Source organism: Salvelinus sp. IW2-2015, linkage group LG10, assembly GCF_002910315.2.
Source record: "Salvelinus sp. IW2-2015 linkage group LG10, ASM291031v2, whole genome shotgun sequence".
In the NCBI taxonomy this organism is placed as follows: Eukaryota; Metazoa; Chordata; class Actinopteri; order Salmoniformes; family Salmonidae; genus Salvelinus; species Salvelinus sp. IW2-2015.
The window spans coordinates 19,061,024-19,085,118 of record NC_036850.1 but is presented as its reverse complement, the minus strand read 5'-3'; the positions used below and the strand labels follow the sequence as shown (position 1 = coordinate 19,085,118).

The window sequence follows — 24,095 nt, the reverse complement described above, 5'->3', positions numbered from 1 at the left end:
CCTGTTTGAACTTGTTATCAGTATAAAAGACACCTGTCCACAACCTCAAACAGTCCACACTCCAAACTCCACTATGGCAAGACCAAAGAGCTGTCAAGGACACCAGAAACAAAATTGTAGACCTGCACCAGGCTGGGAAGACTGAATCTGCAATAGGTAAGCAGCTTGGTTTGAAGAATCAACTGTGGGAGCAATATTTAGGAGATGGAAGACATACAAGACCACTGAATTTTCCCTCGATCTGGGGCTCCACGCAAGATCTCACCCCGTGGGTCAAAATGATCACAAGAACGGTGAGCAAAAATCCCAGAACCACACGGGGGACCTAGTGAATGACCTGCAGAGAGCTGGGACCAAAGTAACAAAGCCTACCATCAGTAACACACTACGCCGCCAGGACTCAATCCTGCAGTGCCGACGTGTCCCCTGCTTAAGCCAGTACATGTCCAGGCCCGTCTGAGGTTTGCTAGAGAGCATTTTGGATGATCCAGAAGAAGATTGGGAGAATGTCATTGGTCAGATAAAACCAAAATATAACTTTTGGTAAAAACTCAACTCGTCGTGTTTGGAGGACAAAGAATAAAGAGTTGCATCCAAAGAACACCATACCTACTGTGAAGCATGGGGTGGAAACATCATGCTTTGGGGCTGTTTTTCTGCAAAGGACCAGGACGACTGATCCGTGTAAAGGAAGAATGAATGGGGCCATGTTTTTGAGTGAAAACCTCCTTCCATCAGCAAGGCATTGAAGATGAAACGTGGCTGGGTCTTTCAGCATGACAATGATCCAAACACACCGCCCGGGCAACGAAGGAGTGGCTTCGTAAGAAGCATTTCAAGGTCCTGGAGTGGCCTAGCCAGTCTCCAGATCTCAACCCATAGAAAATCTTTGGAGGGAGTTGAAAGTCCGTGTTGCCCAGCAACAGCCCCAAACATCAACTACTAGAGGAGATCTGCATGGAGGAATGGGCCAAAAATACCAGCAACAGTGTGTGAAAACCTTGTGAAGACTTACAGAAAACGTTTGACCTCTGTCATTGCCAACAAGGGTTATATAACAAAGTATTGAGATAAACTTTTGTTATTGACCAAATACTTATTTTCCACCATAATTTGCAAATTAATTAATAAAAAATCCTACAATGTGATTTTCTGGATTTTTCTTTCTCATTTTGTCTGTCAGTTGAAGTGTACCTATGATGAAAATTACAGGCCTCTCTCATCTTTTTAAGTGGGAGATTTTGCACAATTGGTGGCTGACTAAATACTTTTTTGCCCCACTGTATATAGGGCAGCAGCCTCTAAGGTGCAGGGTTGAGTAACCGGGTGGTAGTGGGCTAGTGATGACTATTTAACAGTCTGATGGCCTTGAGATAGAAGCTGTTTTTCAGTCTCTCTGCACCAGCTTTGATGCACCTGTACTGACCTCAACTTCTGGATGATAGCGGGGTGATCAGTCCGTGGCTCGGGTGGTTGATGTCCTTGATGATCTTTTTGCCCTTGCTGTGACATCAGGTGCTGTAGGTGTCCTGGAGGGCAGGCAGTGTGCCCCTGGTGATGCGTTGGGCAGACCGTACCACTCTCTGGAGAGCCCTGGGGTTGCGGGCGGTGCAGTTGCCGTACAAGGTGGTGATAAAGCCTGACAGGATGCTCTCAATTGTACATCCGTAAAAGTTTGTGAGGGTCTTAGGGGCTAAGCCAAATTTCTTTAGCCTCCTGAGGTTGAATAGGCACTGTTGCGCCTTCTTCACCACACTCTCTGTGTGGGTGGATCATTTCAGATTGTCAGTGATGTGTACACAGAGGAACTTTAAGCTCTTCACCTTCTCAACTGCGGTCCTGTCGATGTGAATAGAGGCATGCTCTCTCTGTTGTCTCCTGATATCCACGATCAGCTCCTTCATTTTGTTGACGTTGAGGTTATTTTCCTGGAAACACTTTGCCAGGGCCCTCACCCTCTCCCTCTAGGATGTCTTGTAATTAGGCCTACTACTGTTGTGTCATCTGCAAACTTGATGATTGAGTAGAGGCGTGTGTGGCCACACAGTCATGGGTGAACAGGGAGTACAGGAGGGGGCTGAACACACACCCTTGTGGTGCTCCTGTGTTGAGGATCAGCATAATGGAGTTGTTGTGCCAGTCGCACCGGTTTGTGTCAAGAACTACAATGCTGCTGGGTTCAACAGTTTCCCGTGTGTATCAAGAATGGTCCACCCCCCAATTAACATCCAGCCAACTTGACACAACTGTGGGAAGCATTGGAGTCAGCATGGGCCAGCATCCCTGTGGAACGCTTTCGACACCTTGTGGAGTCCATGCCCAAACGAATATTAGGAAGGTGTTCATCATGTTTGGTATACTCAGTGTACATGTAACTATTGATAATCTATACTGACCAAAAATATAAATGCAACATGCAACAATTTCAACGATTTTACTGAGTTACAGTTCATAAAAGGAAATCAGTCAATTTAAATACATCATTAGGCCCTAATCTATGGATTTCACATGACTGGGCAGGGGCGCATCCATGGTTACCCCACAAAATGGCTTTATTACAGACAGAAATACTCCTCAGTTTCATCAGCTGTACTGGTGGCTGGTTTCAGAGGATCCCGCAGGTGAAGAAGCCAGATATAGAGGTCCTGGGGTGGCATGGTTACACGTGGTCTGTGGTTGTAAGACTGGTTGGACGCACTGCCAAATTCTCTAAAATGACATTGGAGGCGGCTTATGGTAGAGAAATTAACATTCAATTCTCTGGCAATAGCTCTGGTGGACATGGCTGCAGTCAGCATATCAATTTCACGTTGGCGTTGTGTGACAAAACTACCCATTTTAGAGTGTCCTTTATTGTCCCCAGCACAAGGTGCACCCGTGTAATGGTCATGCTGTTCAATCAGCTTCTTGATATGCCACACCTGACAGGTGGATGTATTATCTTGGCAAAGGAGAAATGCTCACTATAGGGATGTAAACAAATGTGCGCAAAACATTTTTTATAGAACATTTCCAGGATATTTTACATATTTATATGTATTATATTTTTGTTGATGTTGCATTTATTATTTTCTCCTTACAGAGTTTGATCATATCTTGATTTCCTGTCTAAACCTGCTAACCAAATACAAATTACGATCAATGGTGCTGACTTTTCAATCCATAGATGTTTTTCTCTATATCCATATAATTAGGATAACTTTGTAATTTGGGAAATATATTTCTAGGAAATTAGGGTGAAGAAAGAAAACCCTGGTTTAAAACTTTCCTCTCTAGCCTAGAATAGAAAACACTGCCACATAGGGCCTACCTGTCAAGGATATGTTAAGGATTTTAACAACTCATGTGTCTGTACAGCACTTCGAGATATTAGCTGATGTACGAAGGGCTATATAAAATAAAATTGATTGATTGATGTACTGTATAAGATGTGAAAAAGACAGGTTATTCCTTTATTATTTGTAAAATACATTTAATCCCTTAATACTTGGGCAACATAACCAAATCAAAATCTAAAACAGGAGAGAAAGGGCACAGATTTGAGCAGCAGTGGGCTATTGAGTCTCAGTCACTACATTGTGTATAGTGTTTTTACAGTAGGGCAGTGACATAGATACTAAAGAGAGACACTCTTTTGCTGTCATTGTTCTTCACCTTTGTGTCGTACAGCATATACAGCCATGTTGCTAATCTTCCCAACCTTTAGTAACTCAACCGATTTCTCAGTCCTGCACACTGCCACTGAAGCTGACACCCATTTTTCTTTTGATAACGTACCAGACAAAATATCACAATGAAAGGCATAGCTACATTGTCTTTACATGGTCATTAGTACAATAATATATAGCTGTACATGTTACAAGACACTTAACCATATATCAGCATAGGCATTATGTGTTAACAAGACTAGGTTTTGGTTGGCTTAGAAAGCCGTACAGTCTATTATGTAGGACTACACAAATGATGATGGAGTGAGTATGTGTGAGTGTTTAAGTGCTTATGTGTGTATATAGGTGAATGTTAAGGGCCTGGTTCCACTTCAGTCCCTAGCCCATACCCCTTCCATGTTAACAGATCTGAAAGGACTGGATGGGTGTAGATAATAGGGTGATAGCTCCACCTAGCTCTTTAATGAACCAGATTCAAATCTGTAAACTCTGAAGGGAAGCTGAAGATGGAAATGGAACCGGTCGAGAAGTGCTTTGCAGTTGAGCAGGCAACCCTAGTCACAGTGGAGCAAGAACGTATGACAAGTGCTCCCCCTGGCTTTGGAACCATAGCCATGGAATACCATGAAGCATCACAACAGGTCTGCCCCCTAGTGGTTGGTTGGTTGTGGACTTGACTTGTTGACAAGGCCAGTATTGGACTTCCTGACACACAAACACCACCTCTCACAACTGCATGGTCAGTGGTATTATACAGTATCATCATACAGCACAGATACAACATCGTCCGGCAAGTCCCAGCATAATAAGATGTTTGACTGTCAAAGTATAACAAGCAGGGGTAAAAAAGATTATTTGAACATAAACTAGATTCGTCTGAATGGCTGAAGAGGTCACGTTTGTTTTGCGTTTATGGCACCTGCTATTCCCAGGCGATGTCCCGTCCCAGTACTAACCAGGCCCGACCCTGAACAGGCGTGTTCAGGGTGGTATGGCCACAAGCGTATTTTTTACCCCGTATCAGGTACTTTGGCTCATCTCTGCAACAGGCTCAGGAGAGGTGAAGGTTGAGTCATGCGTCCTCCAAAACATGACCTATCTGGCTGCCTACTTCTTATCACATTGCTCTCTTAACCCGGATGTCAGCCGCACCAATGTGTCGGAGAAAACACCGTTCGACTGATGACTGGAGTCAGCTTGCAGGCGTCCAGACCAGTCACAAGGAGTCGCTACAGCAAGATGAGCCAAGGAAAGCCCCACCAGCCAAACCTTCCCCTACCCCGGACGGCACTGGGCCAATTGTGCACCGTCCTATGGGGCTCCCGGTCACGGCCGGTTGTGACAGTCTGGGATCAAACCCCATGCTGTAGTGGCGCCTCAGCACTGCGGTGCAGTGCGTTTTACCTCTGCGCCAGCTTAGGACCCCAAGAGGTGAGGTTTCTATAGGTATGCATAGTACACAGCAATAGGTTAAGGACAGGACATTCAATGTAGTTTAACAGGAACAAGGTGTTGTTGGGGAGGATGGGATATTCCACTCATAAGGCTTGGAGGCATGGGGTCTCTTTATGGCTTGGATTGGTAGGTGTTATAAAAGCACAGGACAAACTATCACTTCTATTATCTTGGTTTTAGATGGGACAGACAAATCAATAGTATCCATTCACTGTTAGTGGTTGTTCTCTATGGAGAAAACTCAGGCAGACAAGCAGTGAGTACAGAAAATTGTGGGGAGAAGGGATTCAATACATTACCCATGCTTGACAGTCATAAAGCACTGCAAATATATACAGTTTATACATATACATTTGAAAAGAGATTGATTAACCAACAGAATACAATGTTTTGGACTCCAGCATAACATATGGCAATACTTCACAATTAACACGAGAATTCCAGGATCTGTATTCGTGTGTGTGTGTGTGTGTGTGTGTGTGTGTGTTTAAAAGCCATGCCAATGTAAACCTCAACATTTTGTACAGACTAACATTAGTCAAAATATTGAACAGCTATCTGTGACTGACAAGAATAGTTGGTACTGTATTATCAAAAACTGTGTGAGAAGATGCATTTTTGATCTTGTACAACTGACAAAATTAGCAAGCAACTATTTGAGGAAGTGACAGGCTATAAAAACAAAATAAAGGAAAATTTATATTTTCCTTCAGTCATTGGCTAGTATCTCCAGAGGTCACTAGCCCTTGCTTCTTCCCCCTGGACATTAGTACACCGGGCTGTTGCGGATCCCACAGCACAGGACCATACTAAAGGTCATCTCAAAGATCTGACAGGAGAGAACAAAGAAATGAGAGGGGCATTATGGGTTTCTTCATAGAGAGACCAAGGATCCTTTATCTTGTATGAGCTACACTTCCACACAAGCTACATACTCTCTTTCTTGATACTCACCATAATAATAGCAACTATCAGGGCAGCGATGCCAATCAGGTAAACCTTCTCATTAAAGAGCTCACTGATTTTACTGTGACAGTCCTGTCAAACAAAAGAACACATTTGAGTCGAAATTGTACTTTGTGGTTTATGTACTATATAACCAACATTCTGTAGTGTCCTCATAGTTGGCCCTAGAGTACTTACTGTAGTGGAAGCGGAGACTGACTTGGGGCACATGTCTGTAAAACCTTGGGTGAATAACGTAGTGAACACGTTGCTGATGCCCCTACCACAGCATTCCAACTAAAAGAAAAAGGTATGTGTTAGTGGAGTTGTATTAGTGAGATGTGTGTCTGGATGTTGATATGAGATTCACTTTGCTGTGTGTTTGAAATCAGCTTACAAGTGAGTTTTGGACAGTTATGATTTTAGTTTAAGTATGAGCTTGACTTACCGTCTCATGGAAGACCTTCAGCACAGCAGCGGCAGCCTGTTTCTTGTCCTTGTCCTGGTCTGTTATAGTGTTTACTACAGAGTTCTCATAAACATTGTCATAGAAGGTAATCAGCTCTTTGGAAATCTACAACCAAAAGGACAGGATGTGTCTGGTCAGGTTATGACAGATATGGAACTCCGAAGGAATAACTGAATGTAGTTATTCCGCCCTCAGTTACTTTGTCATGATCACATTAATGCCACACTATGACATTATCAAATGGCTTTTAACTCTATCATGTAGTACTGTATAATACACTGTGTGATTCAACATACATTTTGTTTTTGTGTATGTGTGCAATGTGTTTCTGTGTGTGTAAGATCAGAGTTAGTATGCTTCCTCACCGAATCTTTGTGCATGAATCCAAAGATTCCAGCTGCCACCTCACAAGCGAACAGGATCACCAAGCAGGCAAAGAACTGGAGGAAAACAAAGCCATTCACTCAGTGGACAATTTAGGGGATAGCCGGGAATGGGCTGGCTAGACCACATACAAGTGACTCTTTGCTGCATGGTGTTCTGTCTGTATGACTCACTGTTCCAAGAAGACATTGAGACTCCTGAATGGCACCATAGCAGCCGAGGAACCCGACAACCATCATCACTGCGCCAACAGCAATCAGGATGTGAACACCTAAAATAGAGATAGAGAGAGAATAAACAAAGACAACTTGGTCAATAGTCAATATTCTACAGAACATTGCTAGTGTGTCTACTACCTTATGATGAGTGCAGTCATCTTAACTACCACCAGGTGGCATGAGTTGGTGTTATTTATTTGGTTTAGCATGTTTTAATTCTGCCTAAATATGGGAACTTTGCAGTTATATTTACACAAGGTGCTTGGCTCTCAATCCAATGCAATAAGCATTCATGTCTCATGTCAAGACGCATCCAAACATTGTAGATAAATGTTGTTCTTATGAAGAACATATGGCATAAGAATTGAAGAGAATGCAGGAGTGGGGAATGATATTTTGTTTTCAGTTGAAAGGTTTATAATATATCAAAGTCGTCTCTCGCCAGGCTGTGCAATGTTTTGTTTTTACAGCTCCTTGGTGTGGTCAGATTTCATTAGCCCCTCCCATCATGCCTTGTTTTCATCCATCAGATGCTCAGACAGGGCTAGCATGGTAACCATGGAAACCCATGGTAGCTCTGCTGACCTTGGTGTGTTGGACTGATTTCACCCATAAATTCAATCATAAAACATGCGCTTAGAAATAGTCCCACTATGCATTTAATGCCTAGGGCCTCACTCTGAATGTCAATCAGGGGGTTTAGGTGATATTATACAACAGGTGGGTCCAATCCTGAATGCTGATTGGTTAATTATCTTTTGTTCTGACCCACCATTCTTCTTTCTTCCCCTCTCTTCCTGTGACCTCATCAGACTTTAGCATGTGGTCCAGAGCAACAGTTGCCTGAGCCACCGCTTCCCAAGGCACGTAACATTATTGTTCACTGCTGTTTCCGTGACGATAGCCCTAAAGTTTTGCGGGGACAGTAGTTCCGAGAAGATAGGGTTGGTGTGAGGTGAGCTGTGTGGTGAATATGTGTGGCACCCTTTTACTGGCTGAACAGTGAATGCAGCCCGGGGTAGAAATGACTCACTAACCAGACAATATGTCACTTTTTACCTCAAGAAAGATCTTTCTTTATGCTTTAGTCTACAGGCCTCTTCTCTGTCTTGTCCCCTTTCTCTTTCTGCAACCTTTCTCTATATCTCTCAGATAAATTCAGTTCATGGGGACTTTATGCAAAGTATTACGGTACCAATTTTTATAAACCAACTTGGCGAAAAACACACCCTTTGTCTTGCTTGAAACACTATACAGGGCTTTATTAAGTAGGGGTACTGTATGCCACTGTCTCCTATGATCTCTCCCTCTCCCCATCCATCATCTTTAAGACCTCCACCCACACCCCACAGACTACACTGCCATTCCATCCCTCTACTCTGTCCTTGATGGATACAAGGAGGGGCCTGGTCACGATTTGGGTTAATGTTTTTTTTGTCCTACATTTTGTAATCGCAAAGCTTATTGGATTCTCGTCCTCTCCCATCCCCTCATATTCCAGTGAAGGGACACAGACAGCCAGAACAGCGCCTCTCCTGCCTGCTCGCCTGGCTCATTTAAAAATCGATGGCTTGGAGGCTGACCAAGTGCTCCTTCTATTTCCTTGATTGTGGCTGTGCGGCGGGGGAATTGAATCACGGATGGGGAGCTTTTTACGAGCGCTGCTCAGCCATCCCTTACCATGACATCATCAGAACAAAACAGGGGCGTGACCGGCATGTTTAGCAGTGGGTCGATGCAGTATCACACGCTTCTCTCGCACTCTTTCTTTCTTTTTTCTTTCTTCCTTACCACTTGTTTGAGCTATATCCATCCATTCATGCATTTGACCAATCTATGTGTGATCAACAATTTATTTCCTTTCAAATTAGTTTTCATCTGTATAGAAATTCAAAAAATGTTGCTCTGAGAGTCAACTGGTTGACTAAAACAGCAGACTAGACTGGAGGTCTCAGTCAATTAATCCGAAAAGCATCAGAGGAATATCAACATTTTTGTCTTTGTGACCCAGGTGCTTCCTGTGGTGAGAGCAAAAACAACATTTTTCCTGTGGGAAGCGGTGGAATTGATGACACACGGTAGCTGTCTAGATTTCTTATGACCAACGTTTGAATCATCCGTCCTACCCACTCGTGTACTAGTGAGAACATGGTTGATACCATAAGACATTGTTGGATACCACTAGATTTGAGGGAAGAGTGAACAGAGCCTACACAGTCTTTCCATTGGGTAGAAAAGGACATTTCAACCAAACTAGATGTTTTTATTATTACCAAAAAAGTAATGTTAGAACACAAATAATGTGTGTAATAACACAAATATGGTAATATAATGTAGGCTTTGGTCTGAGGTAAACAGTATTTCTGCTGGTTGATTAATCCGGAGGTTCCAAACATCAGAGCCCCTGATGTGATCTTCTACTCTGACCTCACTCACAGTGGATGAATGGTGACCTACACTCTTAGACAAAAAGGTGCTATCTAGAACCTAAAAGGGTTCTTTGGCTGTCCCCATAGGGGAACCCTTTGAAGAACCCTATTTGATTCCAGGTAGAACCCTTTTGGTTCCAGGTAGAACCCTTTTGGGTTCCATGTAGATCCTTTTCCACAGAGGGTTCTACGTGGAACCCAAAAGGGTTTTACCTGGACCAAAAAGGGTTCTTCCTGGAACCAAAATGTGTTCTACCTGGAGCCAAAAATGGTTCTTCTATGGGGATAGCCGAAGAATAATTTTGGAACCTTTTTTTCTAAGAGTGTAGTGCCCTGAAGAAACCCGGGGGCCCATTCTAAGGATACTATTCAGTCTTCGCCTTTTGTACATATCATTTGACTTCTTTAGGGAAGTTTGATTACTATAGGCACAGAATAATATTCTGAAAACTGCACTTTGTCAAGTACTGTATGTGTTAAATCCTTCAGGTAAAGATAGAGAATACAAGATGCTTCAAATGGATCTTATGTTTATTTGAAGCACATACATTGTTATTGGGTGCATGACCAAGGATATACAGTACAATGGATTTCCACTGAGTCATCACCGGTCATTGCTTGTACGGAAATTATATGAGAAACAGGGAGAAGTGCTGACCACCCCCAGATCATCTAGAAAAAGGATTACTCCTGACCTCATTGTGTTTCAGTTATTGTTTTATTTAAACTATTATCGGCCTCTCTGGAGGATACACTTTCTTTGCGTGTAATAAACACTAAACTTGGAGTTAGATTCCAATGTACACTAAATTGAATTCAATATACCATAGACTACATTCTAAACTTAATAGGTACGGGTGTGACGTGAATTACCGTACTGTTCCGCTACCTTGTACAAACCGAAATGCCACTGCTTATGTCACTATTTGAATGTGTCTTTGGCTATGAAAAAACATGTAGAGGCTGTGCACATGAAAACTGATACAGCACTGTGGTACTGGATAGTACATTATTATCCAGAAAAGGTGTGTATGTGCTTGTGTGTGTCCATGTGCGTGCGTGTGTGCACGCCAGTGAATTGTAATGCGTAATGCAGCTGTTAGTCTCATTAACTCCCGGGGCAGGCAGCTGGTTCAGAGCCAGGGGGGATAGACCCTTGAGTGAGAGGAAACATAAGGCCCAACACCAGCTCTGGAACCAGTGCAGTCTATGACATCAAGCTCTCCACACCACGGTGCTAGAGTGCCCAGTCTATGGGCCAGGAAAGAGAGATGTGCTATGTGGAGCCTATCGCATGAGGAGAAGGTATAGGCATGAGGGAAAGAAATGGAAAAGAGAAGAGAGAAAGGAGAGAGGAGGAGGATACCAGAGCAAGAGAGAGAGATGGACAGAGCAAGAGAAAAACAAGAGGATTGAGATGAGGATAGAGAGAGTGGTAGGGAGGTGGATAGAGGAGTGACAAAATCAAAGGAAGGAGGAAGAGAAAAGAAAGGACAGAGAGAGGTAGACAGAGCTGAAGAGGAGGAGGGAGAGTGTAACACAGATGTTAAACACAAACAGATGGGGACAAAGCTGAACTTCAGTGGAAAGTAACAGGCTAGAGGGGAAAGAGGGTGGGGCAGTATGAGGGAAGAGAGGGGGAGACTGGTGAGGAATTTTTTCCTTTCGTTTAGAAAAAAAGCAACAAGGACCATGCTCTGGAGAGAAAAATACTTTATGTAACAGGCAGGCTGTGATTATTTTTAAACAAGCGAGTAAATTGTTGAAGGACATACAAACCCAGTTGCTGAAAAACAACCACAGTCTCTTGCTTTCTCTTAATCAACTTTAAAGAATACATTTTAAAATGAATGCCCTGAAAACATCCACAACATCATTGGAAATCCCCTGAGGATGGATTGTGCTCCAGTTGGCTACTGTTTATTACATTTGCATGGACATTGTGTATCTTCATCAGAATCAAGACTAAATGGCTGTAGTTTCCTCTACTGCAAGTTCACTTCCCCCTCCATTTTCCCTCCTTCCTTAATGTGATATCTGTTTACCCTTCTGACCTGCATTCATGAATGATAAAATTAATGACTGATAACAAGGAAGATGATTCATGAGGCCAACACTGAATGTAGATTTTGAATGTTGCAGCTAGTGAAAGTTTAGGGGAGAGAGAGGATGTTTATGAAGGAAGTTGACCGCACAAGGAAGGAATTTGTGTTGTATACAAAAGGGCAAACAAGTTTGGCCCCCCGAGAAGCAGGACAAATCCCTCGCTGATGTTAGTAACCTCAACCTAGATTAAAAAACATGAGCTGGCGCACACCCAGAACAATTTGTTTGTGTGGAGGTGCTGACTAACGGCGAATAAACTATAAACTATCAAAATAAAGAAAGTCGCACACTCCATGTATAAACTCCCAGTAATTTAATGGGTATTTACCAACGTTTCGGCATCACTGTGCCTTCCTCAGGGTCCTCAACCTAGTCACATAACTACGGCCAACTACACAGTATCTGACAGTGAAGTGTGAGTGATGCTACACTAGAGCTGAACATGACAGAGGAGTGCATCTGGGGGTCATATAGTGGAACACCAGCTTTTTAAGACACGCCGAGTCCAGACTATGGAAGCAGCTCAGTATTACATTAACCATCGAGGCTCATTTAATGTTCTATAATATCTCTACCTAAAGGACATTATCTAGAAGAAGTGGTAGGGAGAGGTATGAGTGAGAGTGCAAATTTAGACTCCTGGGGCAGGGGTGGCGCTAATAAGCATCTTCTGGCATCTTCTCCCCTCATGGGAGGGGAGAAGAAAAGTGGACATTGTACCGTGTGTTTACTCCCACTGAGTGTTTAATGGGCCAGTAGAATTACCCTCTTACCTCTCTCGCCACATAGTGTCACGCCCTGACCTTAGAGAGACTTTTTATTTCTCTATTTGGCTAGGTCAGGCTGTGATTTGGGTGGGCATTCTAGTTTTTCTATTTCTTTGTTGGCCGGGTATGGTTCCCAATCAGAGGCAGCTGTCTATCATTGTCTCTGATTGGGGATCATACTTAGGCAGCCTTTTTTCCACCTTTAGTTTGTGGGATCTTGTTTTTTGGTTAGTTGCCTGTGTGCACGCCATTAGCTTCACGTTTCGTTTGTGCTTGATTGTTTTTGTTTGGTGAGTTTCGATTGGTCCATTCATTTCGACGAGCGTGACACATAGGTTCTTGCTCTCTGCAATACAATGTGTGTTGTGGTGAGGCACCCAGTTCCATCTGAACATAACCAGACATTGTCTCATGAAACATTTACACTTTGGACCAGAATTTATCAAACTAGCAAACATAATACACTGGATCTGTTCTCACTGACAGACTTCACTGGTGCAATAGGCAAGTACAACTACCTTAACCTTCCCAAGCACGATGAAATTGAGTCCTTATTTGCTTATTTTCCAATGTATAACATTTCTACAATATACATCCAATATCAAGATACAGTTGTACAGTAGCAAGGCTGCAGTACTTCCTACTGCTACTCCCACAAAGCAGATCAATAGCCTTATGATATCCCCTTGCACAGAGGTGGAAAAACTACAGCCCATTCAATCAGGCCACTGTTGGATGTCTAAAACTAGATAGAAATTAGAGGTTGACCGATTAATTAGGGACGATTTCAAGTTTTCATAACAATCGGTAATCTGCATTTTTGGATGCCGATTATGGCCGATTACATTGCACTCCACGAGGAGACTGCGCGGCAGGCTGACCACCTGTTACGCGAGTGCAGCAAGGAGCCAAGTTAAGTTGCTAGCTAGCATTAAACTTATCTTATAAAAAAGCAATAAATCTTAACATAATCACTAGTTAACTACACATGGTTGATGATATTACTTGTTTAACTAGCTTGTCCTGCGTTGCATATGATCAATGCAATGCCTGTTTATTTATCATCGAATCACAGCCTACATCAACTTCGCCAAACGGGTGATGATTTAACAAGCGCATTCGTGAAGAAAGCACTGTCGTTGCACCAATATACCTAACCATAAACATCAATGACTTTCTTAAAATAAATACACATGTATATTTTTGAACCTGCATATTTAGTGAAAAGAAAATAATGTTAGCAGGCAATATTAACTGGGGAAATTGTGTCACTCCTCTTGCGTTCTGTGCAAGCAGAGTCAGGGTATATGCAGCAGTTTGGGCCGCCTGCCTTGATGCGAACTGTGTGAAGACTATTCTTCCTAACAGATACTAATTCATTTGACATAATTATGACATTACATTGAAGGTTGTGCAATGTAACAGCAATATTTAGACTTAGGGATGTCACCCGTTCGATAAAATACAGAACGGTTCCGTATTTCACTGAAAGAATAAACGTTTTGTTTTCAAAATGATAGTTTCCCGATTTGACCATATTAATGACTTAAGGCTCGTATTTCTGTGTTTATTATATTATAATTAAGTATATGATTTGATATTTGATAGAGCAGTCTGTCTCAGCGGTGGTAGGCAGCAGCAGGCTCGTAAGCATTCATTCAAACAGCAATTTCCTGCGTTTGCCAGCAGCTCTTCGCAATGCTTGAAGCAGAGCACTGTTTGTGACTTCAAGCCTATCAACTCCAGAGATTAGGCTGGAAATACTATAGTGCCTATAAGAACATCCAATAGTCAAAGGTAAATGAAATACAAATGGTATAGAGAGAAATACTCATATAATTCCTATAATAACTACAACCTAAAACATCTTAATTGGGAATATTGAAGACTCATGTTAAAAGGAACCACCAGCTTTCATATGTTCTCATGTTCTGAGCAAGGAACTTAAACGATTTTTTATTTGAGACTAAATTGATTTTATTTATGTATTATATTAAGTTAAAATAAAACTGTTCATTCAGTATTGTTGTAATTGTCATTATTACAAATATATATATTTAAAAAATAATTAATAAATAATAATAATTAAAAAATAAATAAAATAAAAAATATTTAAAAAATAATCGTCTGATAAATTGGTATCGGCTTTTTTTTGTCCTCCAATAAATCAGTATCGGCGTTGAAAAATCATAATCGGTCGACCTCTAATAGAAATTATAATGGGCCTATATATTTTTTAATAACTGCCGTCTTTCTGGCCCGCAAATTAATTTGGACAAACAAATCGGTAAAAAATGTTTTTATTCTGTACGGCCCTCTGTTGAATTTCGAAATCCCGATGTGTCCCTCGAGACCAAAAGTTTGCCCACCCTTGCCATAGCAGGTATTGCTATCATGGCTGAGCAGCCCCTTCAGCTGTCCCCAGCCATCGATGGCAACCCACTGGGCTGGGACAAAGGGGGCTGTGTCCATGGAGCCCCATGAGGTTATAGGTCAAGGCCTGCCCAGGCCATTACACTGGAACTTCCCTTCTATTACAACTTCACAGGCCATGGCCTAAATGCCATCCTATTCCTTTCATATTGCATTATTGATGGGCCCTGACCAAAAGTAGTGCACTGTGTAGGGAGTATGGTGCCATTTGGTACACATTAATTCCCTGGGACTGTGTGAAACACACCCAACGGAACACACAAAATGGAAGCTGATAATGCGTATGAACGACCTACTAGTGTCACTTCCACTAGTAATTTTGTACTACTTGAAAACATTTCACACACTTGCACTTCCCACAAGAAGAATACCCTAAACCACATGTGTCAAACTCAAGGCCCGCGGGCCAGATGTGGCCCGCCAGGTCATTTTATGTGGCCCGCGAGAGCTTAAAAGTTTTGAGTGTCTAAAAATAAATACCAAAAAATAAATTAAGAGCGTGCTTTGACCAAAAACTACATTCCCACAATGCCTTTCGACTACGCTAGCCACGGCAGTGTCCATGCCAACGAGTGGAATTGAGATATAAATAATGATCCCAAAATGTCCAGAAAGAGAAAAGTTGATGCAGACGGAAGACTGTTTCAAGAAAGATGGGAAGGCGAATACTTGTTTGCGCTTCAAGGAGAAAGACCCGGCTATGCTTTTTGTGTTACGAGGCGTGTCGGTTGTCAAAGAGTACATCTGCGTCGACATTTTGACACCAAACACGGAGCTAAGTACGCTAAAGCTAGCCTTCAAGAAAAGCAACAAATTGCCCAAGAATTAAAAGGCAAACTGCGGTCGCAGCAGAGTTGTTCATGAAATCCACAGCCAAAAACGAGGCCGCGGTGAAAGCTAGCTTCATTGTGGCTGAAGAAATCGCCCACGCTTCCAAGTCTTTTCAGAGGGAGCGTTTTGAAGCAGTGCATGCTGAAGGTCTGTGAGCAGGTGGTGCCCGACCAGTTACAGACTTTTAAAAATGTCAGTTTATCAAGAAACACCATCGTCGACGAGTGAAGGAACTAGCAGAAAATCTTCCAACACAGCTGGCCGAGGAGACACGCAGCTACACAGTTTTTTCATTACCTGTTGATGAAAGCACAGATAACACGGACACAGCGCAGTTATCAATTTTTATTAGAGGCGTAAAGTCGGACCTCTCTACACTGAGGAGCTGTTGGATGTGGCTGCAATGCATGGGACACGACGGGACAGAACATTTTTGATTGCGGTAGAGAAGTCCGTAAGTAAAAATGCATTGCAGTGGGAAAACTTGGTAGGATTAACTACAGACGGTGCACCGGCAATGTGTGGAGGAAAAGTGGGCTTGGTTGAACTAATGAAGGGAAAATGCAAAAAATGAACCTGTCACACGCCTTTGATAACGTATCATTGCATTATCCATCAAGAAGCTTTGTGTGGGAAGGTGCTGGGGATGGAGGACATTGTGACCACAGTCATGAAAACATTGAACTTCATTCGGGCGCGTGGCCTGAATCACCGTCAGTTCCAGCAGTTTTTGCTGGAGATGGGCTCGGAACACGGGATGTGCTTGTACCATACAGAAGTGCGGTGGCTGAGTAGGAGCAAAGTCCTCAAGCGATTTTTCGAGCTCAGGAAAGACATTGCTCTTTTTATGCAGAGTAAAGGAAAACTCATGTCTGAACTACCAGATCCAAAGTGGATGTGTGACTTTGCTGTGTTGTGTGACATAACCGACCATCTCGCCCAGCTGAATCAGAAGCTGCAGGGACGCAAACAAGTCATCACGCAGATGTCCGACAGATCACGGCTTTCAGCCGTAAATTGGACTTATGGATGTGGCAAGTGAAACAGGACAATCTTGTTCACTTTCCTGTTGTCAGAGCATTCAGCCTCATTTCCCGAGACTTTTTCATGTGCTCAGTTGGCTACCAAACTGAGCGGGTAAAGCTGAGTTTGATCGGCGCTTCTCTCTGACTTCAGAGCACAACAGTCTGGCTTGACATCTTGCCAATCCTTATCACACCGATGTCTGCACTGCACCCCAACACCTTCAGATGGAGCTAATTGAGCTTCAAAGCGACAGTGGCCTGAGAGCAAAGTTTCAGGATGCTACAATCCAGGACTTTTCCGTCTGCTGTCTCCTGGTTTGATGCCACAGCTTCGACTTCATGCTGCCCGTCGTTCTGTCCATGTTTGAGCACCTATCCGTGCGAACAGTTTTTTTCCAATAATGAATCTGAACAAAAACAAGCACAGATCACGCCTCACGGATGACAACCTCCATGCTGTTCTACGCATTGCCTCAGCACAGGACCTAAAAACAGACATTGACACACTGGTAACGGGAAAACGGTGTCAGACATCTGGTCAGAAAACACACAGGCAAGCATTTTTTTTAAACTTAATTAAAATATAATAAAATGTAATTCAACAAGAAGAAGAACAGTTAACTGTGTGCAATTTAATGATTGTGCTTGCATTTTGTTTGTGTTTATCATTTTCAGAACATGATCAATCGATAGTAGAGAGAGAATCCACTTGGTGTGTTCAAGGACAGGCAGCATCTCCTCATCAAAGACTAACCGAAAAACTTGACCAATATAGTTGTGAACTGAGTCAACCTTTATTTTGGTATTTTTAGTTGATTACATATTATTTATGTGTAGCTGCTGTAGTAATTATTTAATGTTGCAGGTTTATGTGTGTATGCAGAACAAATTGTTGTCATCAAACCATCAGTTGGGTGCACGGCTGTGTGCAGCCTTTTTTTTGTAAAATGCTACATGTGTCATACATTTCTTTGCAGCTAAGTTTTATGTTATTTTTCTTTATTCACTTGGACAGTTTGATCCTTCATTAATGGAGTTATGTGGGTTTTCATAAGCTGACAAAATTTAAAAGGATTTATGTTAGAGCTACAAGCAAACATATATTTTCTATGCAACTGTAATTGTCACTTGAATAAGTTATAATAAATAATGAGTTATTTAACATTAAGGAGGAGTTACATTTATTTTACATTACATTCGATTACATTTATAAGTTACATCTGGCCCTTTGAGGACAGCCATTATGCTGATGTGGCCCTCGGTGAAAATGAGTTTGACACCCCTGCCCTAAAGGAACTCCCATTACGTTTGATCACTTTGGCCATAATAGTAGAAAAGTGGAATCTGCCATTTTAGAAGACACTGAGCTGATCAGTGGAGCATTGGGATACTGTTTGTTCTGCTTGACCTTGTCCCTGAGCACTCCAGGGGAGTACAACGACACAATGGACCAGGTGTCAAATAGAGAGAACCCAGCTCACAACATCACGTTTATGGAACATCAATAAAATGTTTATAACACACATATTCACCATGTTAAATGCATGTTACAGTATATTCTGAAGACAAGGAGGGAGAGTGTTAAAGTACTTACTGTTTAAGAAGGTGGTTGGTGCTTGTTGGCCGTCAAACTTCAACTCTAGCAGGCTGCTGGTGTGGCCGTCATGTCGAAGCCATAGAGCCACGCCCAGGACCACACCTCCAGCGAGCTGGACAGAAGAGAGGGAATGAGAAAATTGGAATAGACACATGCACTCACATAGAAAAACCAACATTAATTGACCTTGCATAATTCAATTTGAAGCCTTATTTTAGGTGTAGCGAATAGAACTTCAGTGTTGTTCATGTTCTTTGCAGACTGAACATTGTCACTTCCACCACCCTCTTCTCTAAAGCAACAGTGTCTCTGCCTCATCTCCCTGCCAATGTAGGAGTCAATGGTGGAATCCCTGTGACTCCATGCTTTACCTAAACTGACTGAACTTTTATACAGCCCAGGTTTCTATTTCAGCAGTGTCTGGTTTCTCCCTGAATTTGGATGAACAGTGAAAAGTATTTTCTACCATAGTCTCCATTTTGGCTCTGAGAATGGGGGACTTCTTGGCCCCCTGTCTAGTGCCTCTCCAGAAACTGCACAGAGCTGAACATAGGAGGACAGAATAAGTAGGGAAAGTGAGGCCTTATTCAAAGATTCATTTCTGCATACATTTTTGATTCTATTCAGCAGTATAGCAGCTGGGGATGCCAAGAGTGGATTGGTGTTGACAGATCTTTACGGTTGCTATTAGGATGGGGAGCGTTGGTGTTAGGTAATTAATCTACACAGCACCGCTTCTGCCGCAGTCCCAACAAACACAGGCAGCACAACTCTGACTAACGAATGTCCCAACAAGTGGAGGACAAAGGAGGCTCTGCTCAACCACCCACTCCCCCAGAGTCCTGTTAGCCCCCTGCCCTACCTTATGATATGAAAGCACAGCCACATCTGTTAACAGCTGCATAACAACACAGAACACTGGAAGAGACCACCACCCCACCTTCTCTGACAGTGGGGTGGTGGCTGTAATGCTTCAGAAGAGAGCTTTCACTAAGACTTCCTGTACTTGGAGTCAGTGTCTCTACAAACTACTACTGTACCTCTGCCCTGCAGTTGGTAAAATCCATCTAACTGGACTTAACTCCAAAAGGTTTATAAGGTTAGCGAAATGTAATATATCTAACCCATATCTTCCCAGCAGGAATATGTTAAGACTTAACCTAAGTTAGCTGTATAATAATCATGATCCCTCTGGTTGAGTTCATTCATGGAGACTATCAGAAATTCTGCCTGAAAACAGCCTCCCCTACCCAGCCTCTCTGCTCTTCTCTCCTCCACATCTCCCTCAGCAAAGTCCATTCCACTGCTGAGGCTCGCTGCTGCCTGGCAACAAGATCAACACTGCAGCCTGCCAAAGGGTGAGGCTCCTGAACAGTTGCATTCTGGAGCAGCCAAGAGAGACATCTGAACAGTCGTCTCTTTTGGGATTTCTGTAATTTGGACATGAATATACTGTATCTAGTACTTGAGAGACACAGACCCCGAGGCACAGTATAGTGTACATACATTACATTAATATGATACTGTACTGTATCATACAATGTTTAATATAAACCTGTTATTAACTTTTTTTCTTCTCACAAATGGAAAGAGTCCATACTTATTTCCAAATTCTATACTGAGGCCTAATGGTTCCATAATATATAAAGCTAAATACAAATTCCTTAGGTGTTGCTAGGGAAAGAAATATGAATAAGAACAGTGGACAGAAATGAAGTCCAGTGACTGGGAATGCATGCCAGTTCTCTGCAGCCTTGTTGTCACCCTCCTCTTTCGGGTGTCTTCCCTCACCCCTGTCAGCTGTTCCCAGTATGGGAAGAGCGCTGCTCTGATGTCTACTGTAGACACAGTAGGACCCCCCACCTCCCTCCACCCCCTCAATAAGTCAGGTTTCCCCTGCCTTTCCAACATGCTGGCCTGAGAGCAACCTGCAGAGACAGGTGGCTGCATGGGGAAAATAACAGAGGTAGCATGTGTCAGTGCACAGTCATTAGTTTGCTTCCACGCCAGGGGGTCTCATTGAAGAAGGGAACTTCAGACTCCTTTTCCTATCTGGACACCAAAGTCCTATAGTCCACTGTGTTTGATTCTCTGTGTGGTTTCTGCGGCAAGATTCCACTGTAGGATGTTAAAAAGTTTGGAAAGTATTTCAAGGTTCTATCCCAAGTACAGTGCTTCTTTCCATTGCCTCATCCCATCCATGTACTGATCAAGCACAGATCTACTTAGAGTTGGCTTTATAGGCTACAAAAAAGATGTTGCCACAGACAACAGTCACTATTCCACTAACATAATTATTAGGTAACAAAAGGTTTATACAATATTGTTACTATAGTAATTACAATGATATGACACAGGTGTGAGCATTCAAATCCAATCTATGATTATTTATATTATCAAAGTGGTACGAGGCCAACCAAGTGACTTGCAACTGAGTCTTGTGAAAATCTCAGGGAGACCAACCAACAATATCATTATATTAACCCAATCCGATGAACTTAATCATGTCATTTCAATGCTAGCTAAAATGTTAAATTCACAGAAAAAAATAACAATACACCAAAACAGCTACTATCTTCAAGTACACATCATGAACTGCTTATCTGACTTCCCTCCACTCTTGCCTGGGAAAGAGCATTTTCAGCATGTTCACCGACTTCGAGAGATAAATGTGTCACTTATCTGTGTGAGAAAGTACAGTACGTGTTCTTCCTGTACTATGACTGGCAAACACAACATAGTATACCTCAGTGCCAGTACCCACTGTGTTTCCCCTTTGCTGTATTATAACTGTATCCTGACACTACAGTACTACATGTCTTGCTGCTATCTGTCTGGGACCAGATAACATACCACCTTACCTCCCTAGCACCTCAGCTCTTTTTACTGCAGTCTAGTGAGAGGGCTATTTCTGCCACATGTCTTGTATGCAGGGGGTTGTAAAATGCTTGGCACACTGGTGCTGCTGATGGGAATGGCTCAAATGCAGAAGCCACAGATCCTGTAAACCACGGGTCAGCCACCGGCCCCTTTCCACTCAACTCTGATTTATGTTCTGAGAGGCTCATGAGTCTTGTCCTTCGAATGCGGGTGTACAAGAGAACACTGACTGGCATTGTTTAAATCAGAATTGTATTTGATACATCTCAATGACATGGTGTTCCGGCTCAAAAGGCAATCCACAGGAATGAACAAAGTGATTGAAAGGTTTTCATGTGAAAGGATGTGTTCAAACTAAAGGTAATTAGATAGATCTTTATTTTTTCCCCAGCTTGTTCTTGAAGTGATTTGCCACCTGTTCAACATATGCAAAATGGCATGGGTAGCAACCCTTAATCAAACATTTTTTGGGGAAGGCTTTTAGTTAAATTTACAATGACAGCCTTTGGATGAATTACCCTTGAGAGAAAAGAGAATGGATGATATACATGTCCAGTCTAATGGATATGGTCATTGAGCAAGCAAAAGACCCTGACACATCAATCCATGCAACCACTTAAGCAATCATGAATCTTAAAATGAGTATCTCTCAGTCTCCACAGATGACTGCTATGCCACACCCCAGCCCTATCATTTATCCTTTCCAACCTTCTTCATGACTGAGCCAAGACTCACAATGAATTTCACTCCCACATTACAACCCACATGAACAAGTGCGGGTCTTGGCACAGTCAATGATTTCTCAAGTTCAGTGCCCTCACCTAATCTGGGGTCACCTAAAGTGAGGATGTGTTTACAACAATAGTCCGGAGGTCTACCAATACATGTCCTTCTGATTGTTGTGGTTCCATACACGCTCTTAAGAATACTTCTGCCTAATCATCAATCAATAACATATCCCTATATTAAAAATATACATCTCAAGACAGAAGAATATGGAATCAGCTGCAACAAACACTCAAACTGGACAGTTTTATCTTCATTCAAAGACTCAATCATGGACACTCTTACTGACAGTTGTGGCTGCTTTGAGTGATGTATTGTTGTCTCTACCTTCTTGCCGTTTGTGCTGTTGTCTGTGCCCAATAATGTTTGTACCCTGTTTTGTGCTGCTGCCATGTTGTTGTCATGTTGTGTTGCTACCATGCTGTGTTGTCATGTGTTGATGCCATGCTATGTTGTTGTCTTAGGTCTCTCTTTATGTAGTGTTGTCTCTCTTGTCATGATGTGTGTTTTATCCTATATCTGATTTATTTTTAATCTCAGCTCCCATCCCCGCAGGAGGCGTTTTGCCTTTTGGTAAACTGTCATTGTAAATAAGGATTTGTTCTTAGCTGGCTTGCCAGGGACATAAAAAGAGCAAGGAACATTTCACTTCCACTAATGAAAGGATGGTGTGACAATCTGTTGGGTTTTGAAAAGTTTGCATAAATGTTTGTGGTCTTTTAGTCAAAGTTTCCCTCCATCCCAATGAGTCATCCATAATTAACAAATGTACCCAATGAATCACAGAGGCAAAGGCATTTCAGGCGATTTACACAACTTCACAATGATTAACGGGCCTATTTTAGTAAAATAAAAAATTCCAGAATTTAATCAAGTTCATTGGAGGCAAAAACACCACTGACAATTATGGGTGTATGTATGAGATTACTGAGGGACAACATCGAGGTATTCCAATCTAAAACAATGACTGAAATGTGATTTGTAGTCGAAAACGGACCACAATCTATGTACTGGAATACACACTATGTTCTTAGTTCCTGCACAGTCATATTACGGTCAATCATATCCTGCACTCGGTTATTATTTATAGAATGATTTACTTTAGTCAGCAACATAATTTCGAATCTTCACATATCATGACGGTCTGTTCCCGATGCGGTCCCTAAAATATGGCTGCTCTTGTACAGCTATTCGTAATAAATAAGAATGCACCTCATATCGCCATATGGCAGCATAGGCTACGATTCTAGGTCTATTTAAAAACAAAACCTCTATTTTTATTTTAATAAAAATATAAAAATAAGACAATAAATTAAACAACTATAAATAAGACTACTACCTCGGCATCTGCAGGCCTATTTGGGTGAGGTTTTCCCCAGATCGTATACCTATTTGGCAACAACAACAATAACAACAAAAAAACAAAAACATCTATTTTTAATACAACTATTTTTAGCAGGAAGAGGGGGAGGTTACTGCCCCTACAGACAAGCAACCAAATGCTTGGACAGTTAAAAGTCTATATTACAAGAAAAAAGTCTCACCCAGAAGATAAAGTTGAAGAAGAAAAGCATGTATTTGATACATTTAGTGCAGCCTTCGACTCCCATAGTTGAAGTATTCAGATCCCTTTCGGTGGTGAGGCAACGGGCAAGAGACACAAGGCCAGGCGGTTGTAAAATGAAAATATTCCGATGTTTTTAGCCACTGGACTCTGTCGAGGTCGACGCAAATGGGCAACACCCAAGTACTCCCCGCCCCTTAAAAACTAGGTGGAAGAGGAAGAGACTCAGACTGCTTGCTTACAAAATATGTAGGGTACGCGATCCCTTCGCGTGACCCCGCCTCAGTTTTTTTTTTGAATTAGCCTCTCTCCTTGCACAAATCGAACAATATGGTTGTACAACGGTGCCGCCTACAGAGAAAGTGGGGCATGGCAGTTTAGGGGGCTATGTCTATTGGGCCAGTGGGTGAGTGGGGCCGCTATTATACAATCATTGTTAGGCCTATTACAAGACCCTGAGTGTGCATAGAGTTGACTTTTTTCTTCCATAGGTTTATCTGTGACTGGCGCTCCAGGTAGCATGGCTTCAAACTGTTGG

At 42.3% G+C, this 24,095-nt stretch overlaps 1 protein-coding gene across 1 annotated transcript; it reads right to left on the bottom strand.

The window, feature by feature from the left end:
- Positions 1–5,279: 5,279 nt before the first annotated feature.
- On the bottom strand, positions 5,280–23,726 carry LOC111969463 (CD81 antigen). Its single transcript, XM_023995627.3, has 8 exons — positions 23,538–23,726; positions 18,325–18,439; positions 7,095–7,192; positions 6,903–6,977; positions 6,517–6,642; positions 6,267–6,365; positions 6,078–6,161; positions 5,280–5,952 (listed from the first exon to the last, which is right to left on the bottom strand). The coding sequence occupies exons 1-8, from the start codon at positions 23,601–23,603 to the stop codon at positions 5,890–5,892; spliced, it is 726 nt and encodes a 241-aa protein (XP_023851395.1). The 5' UTR covers positions 23,604–23,726; the 3' UTR covers positions 5,280–5,889.
- Positions 23,727–24,095: the final 369 nt, after the last annotated feature.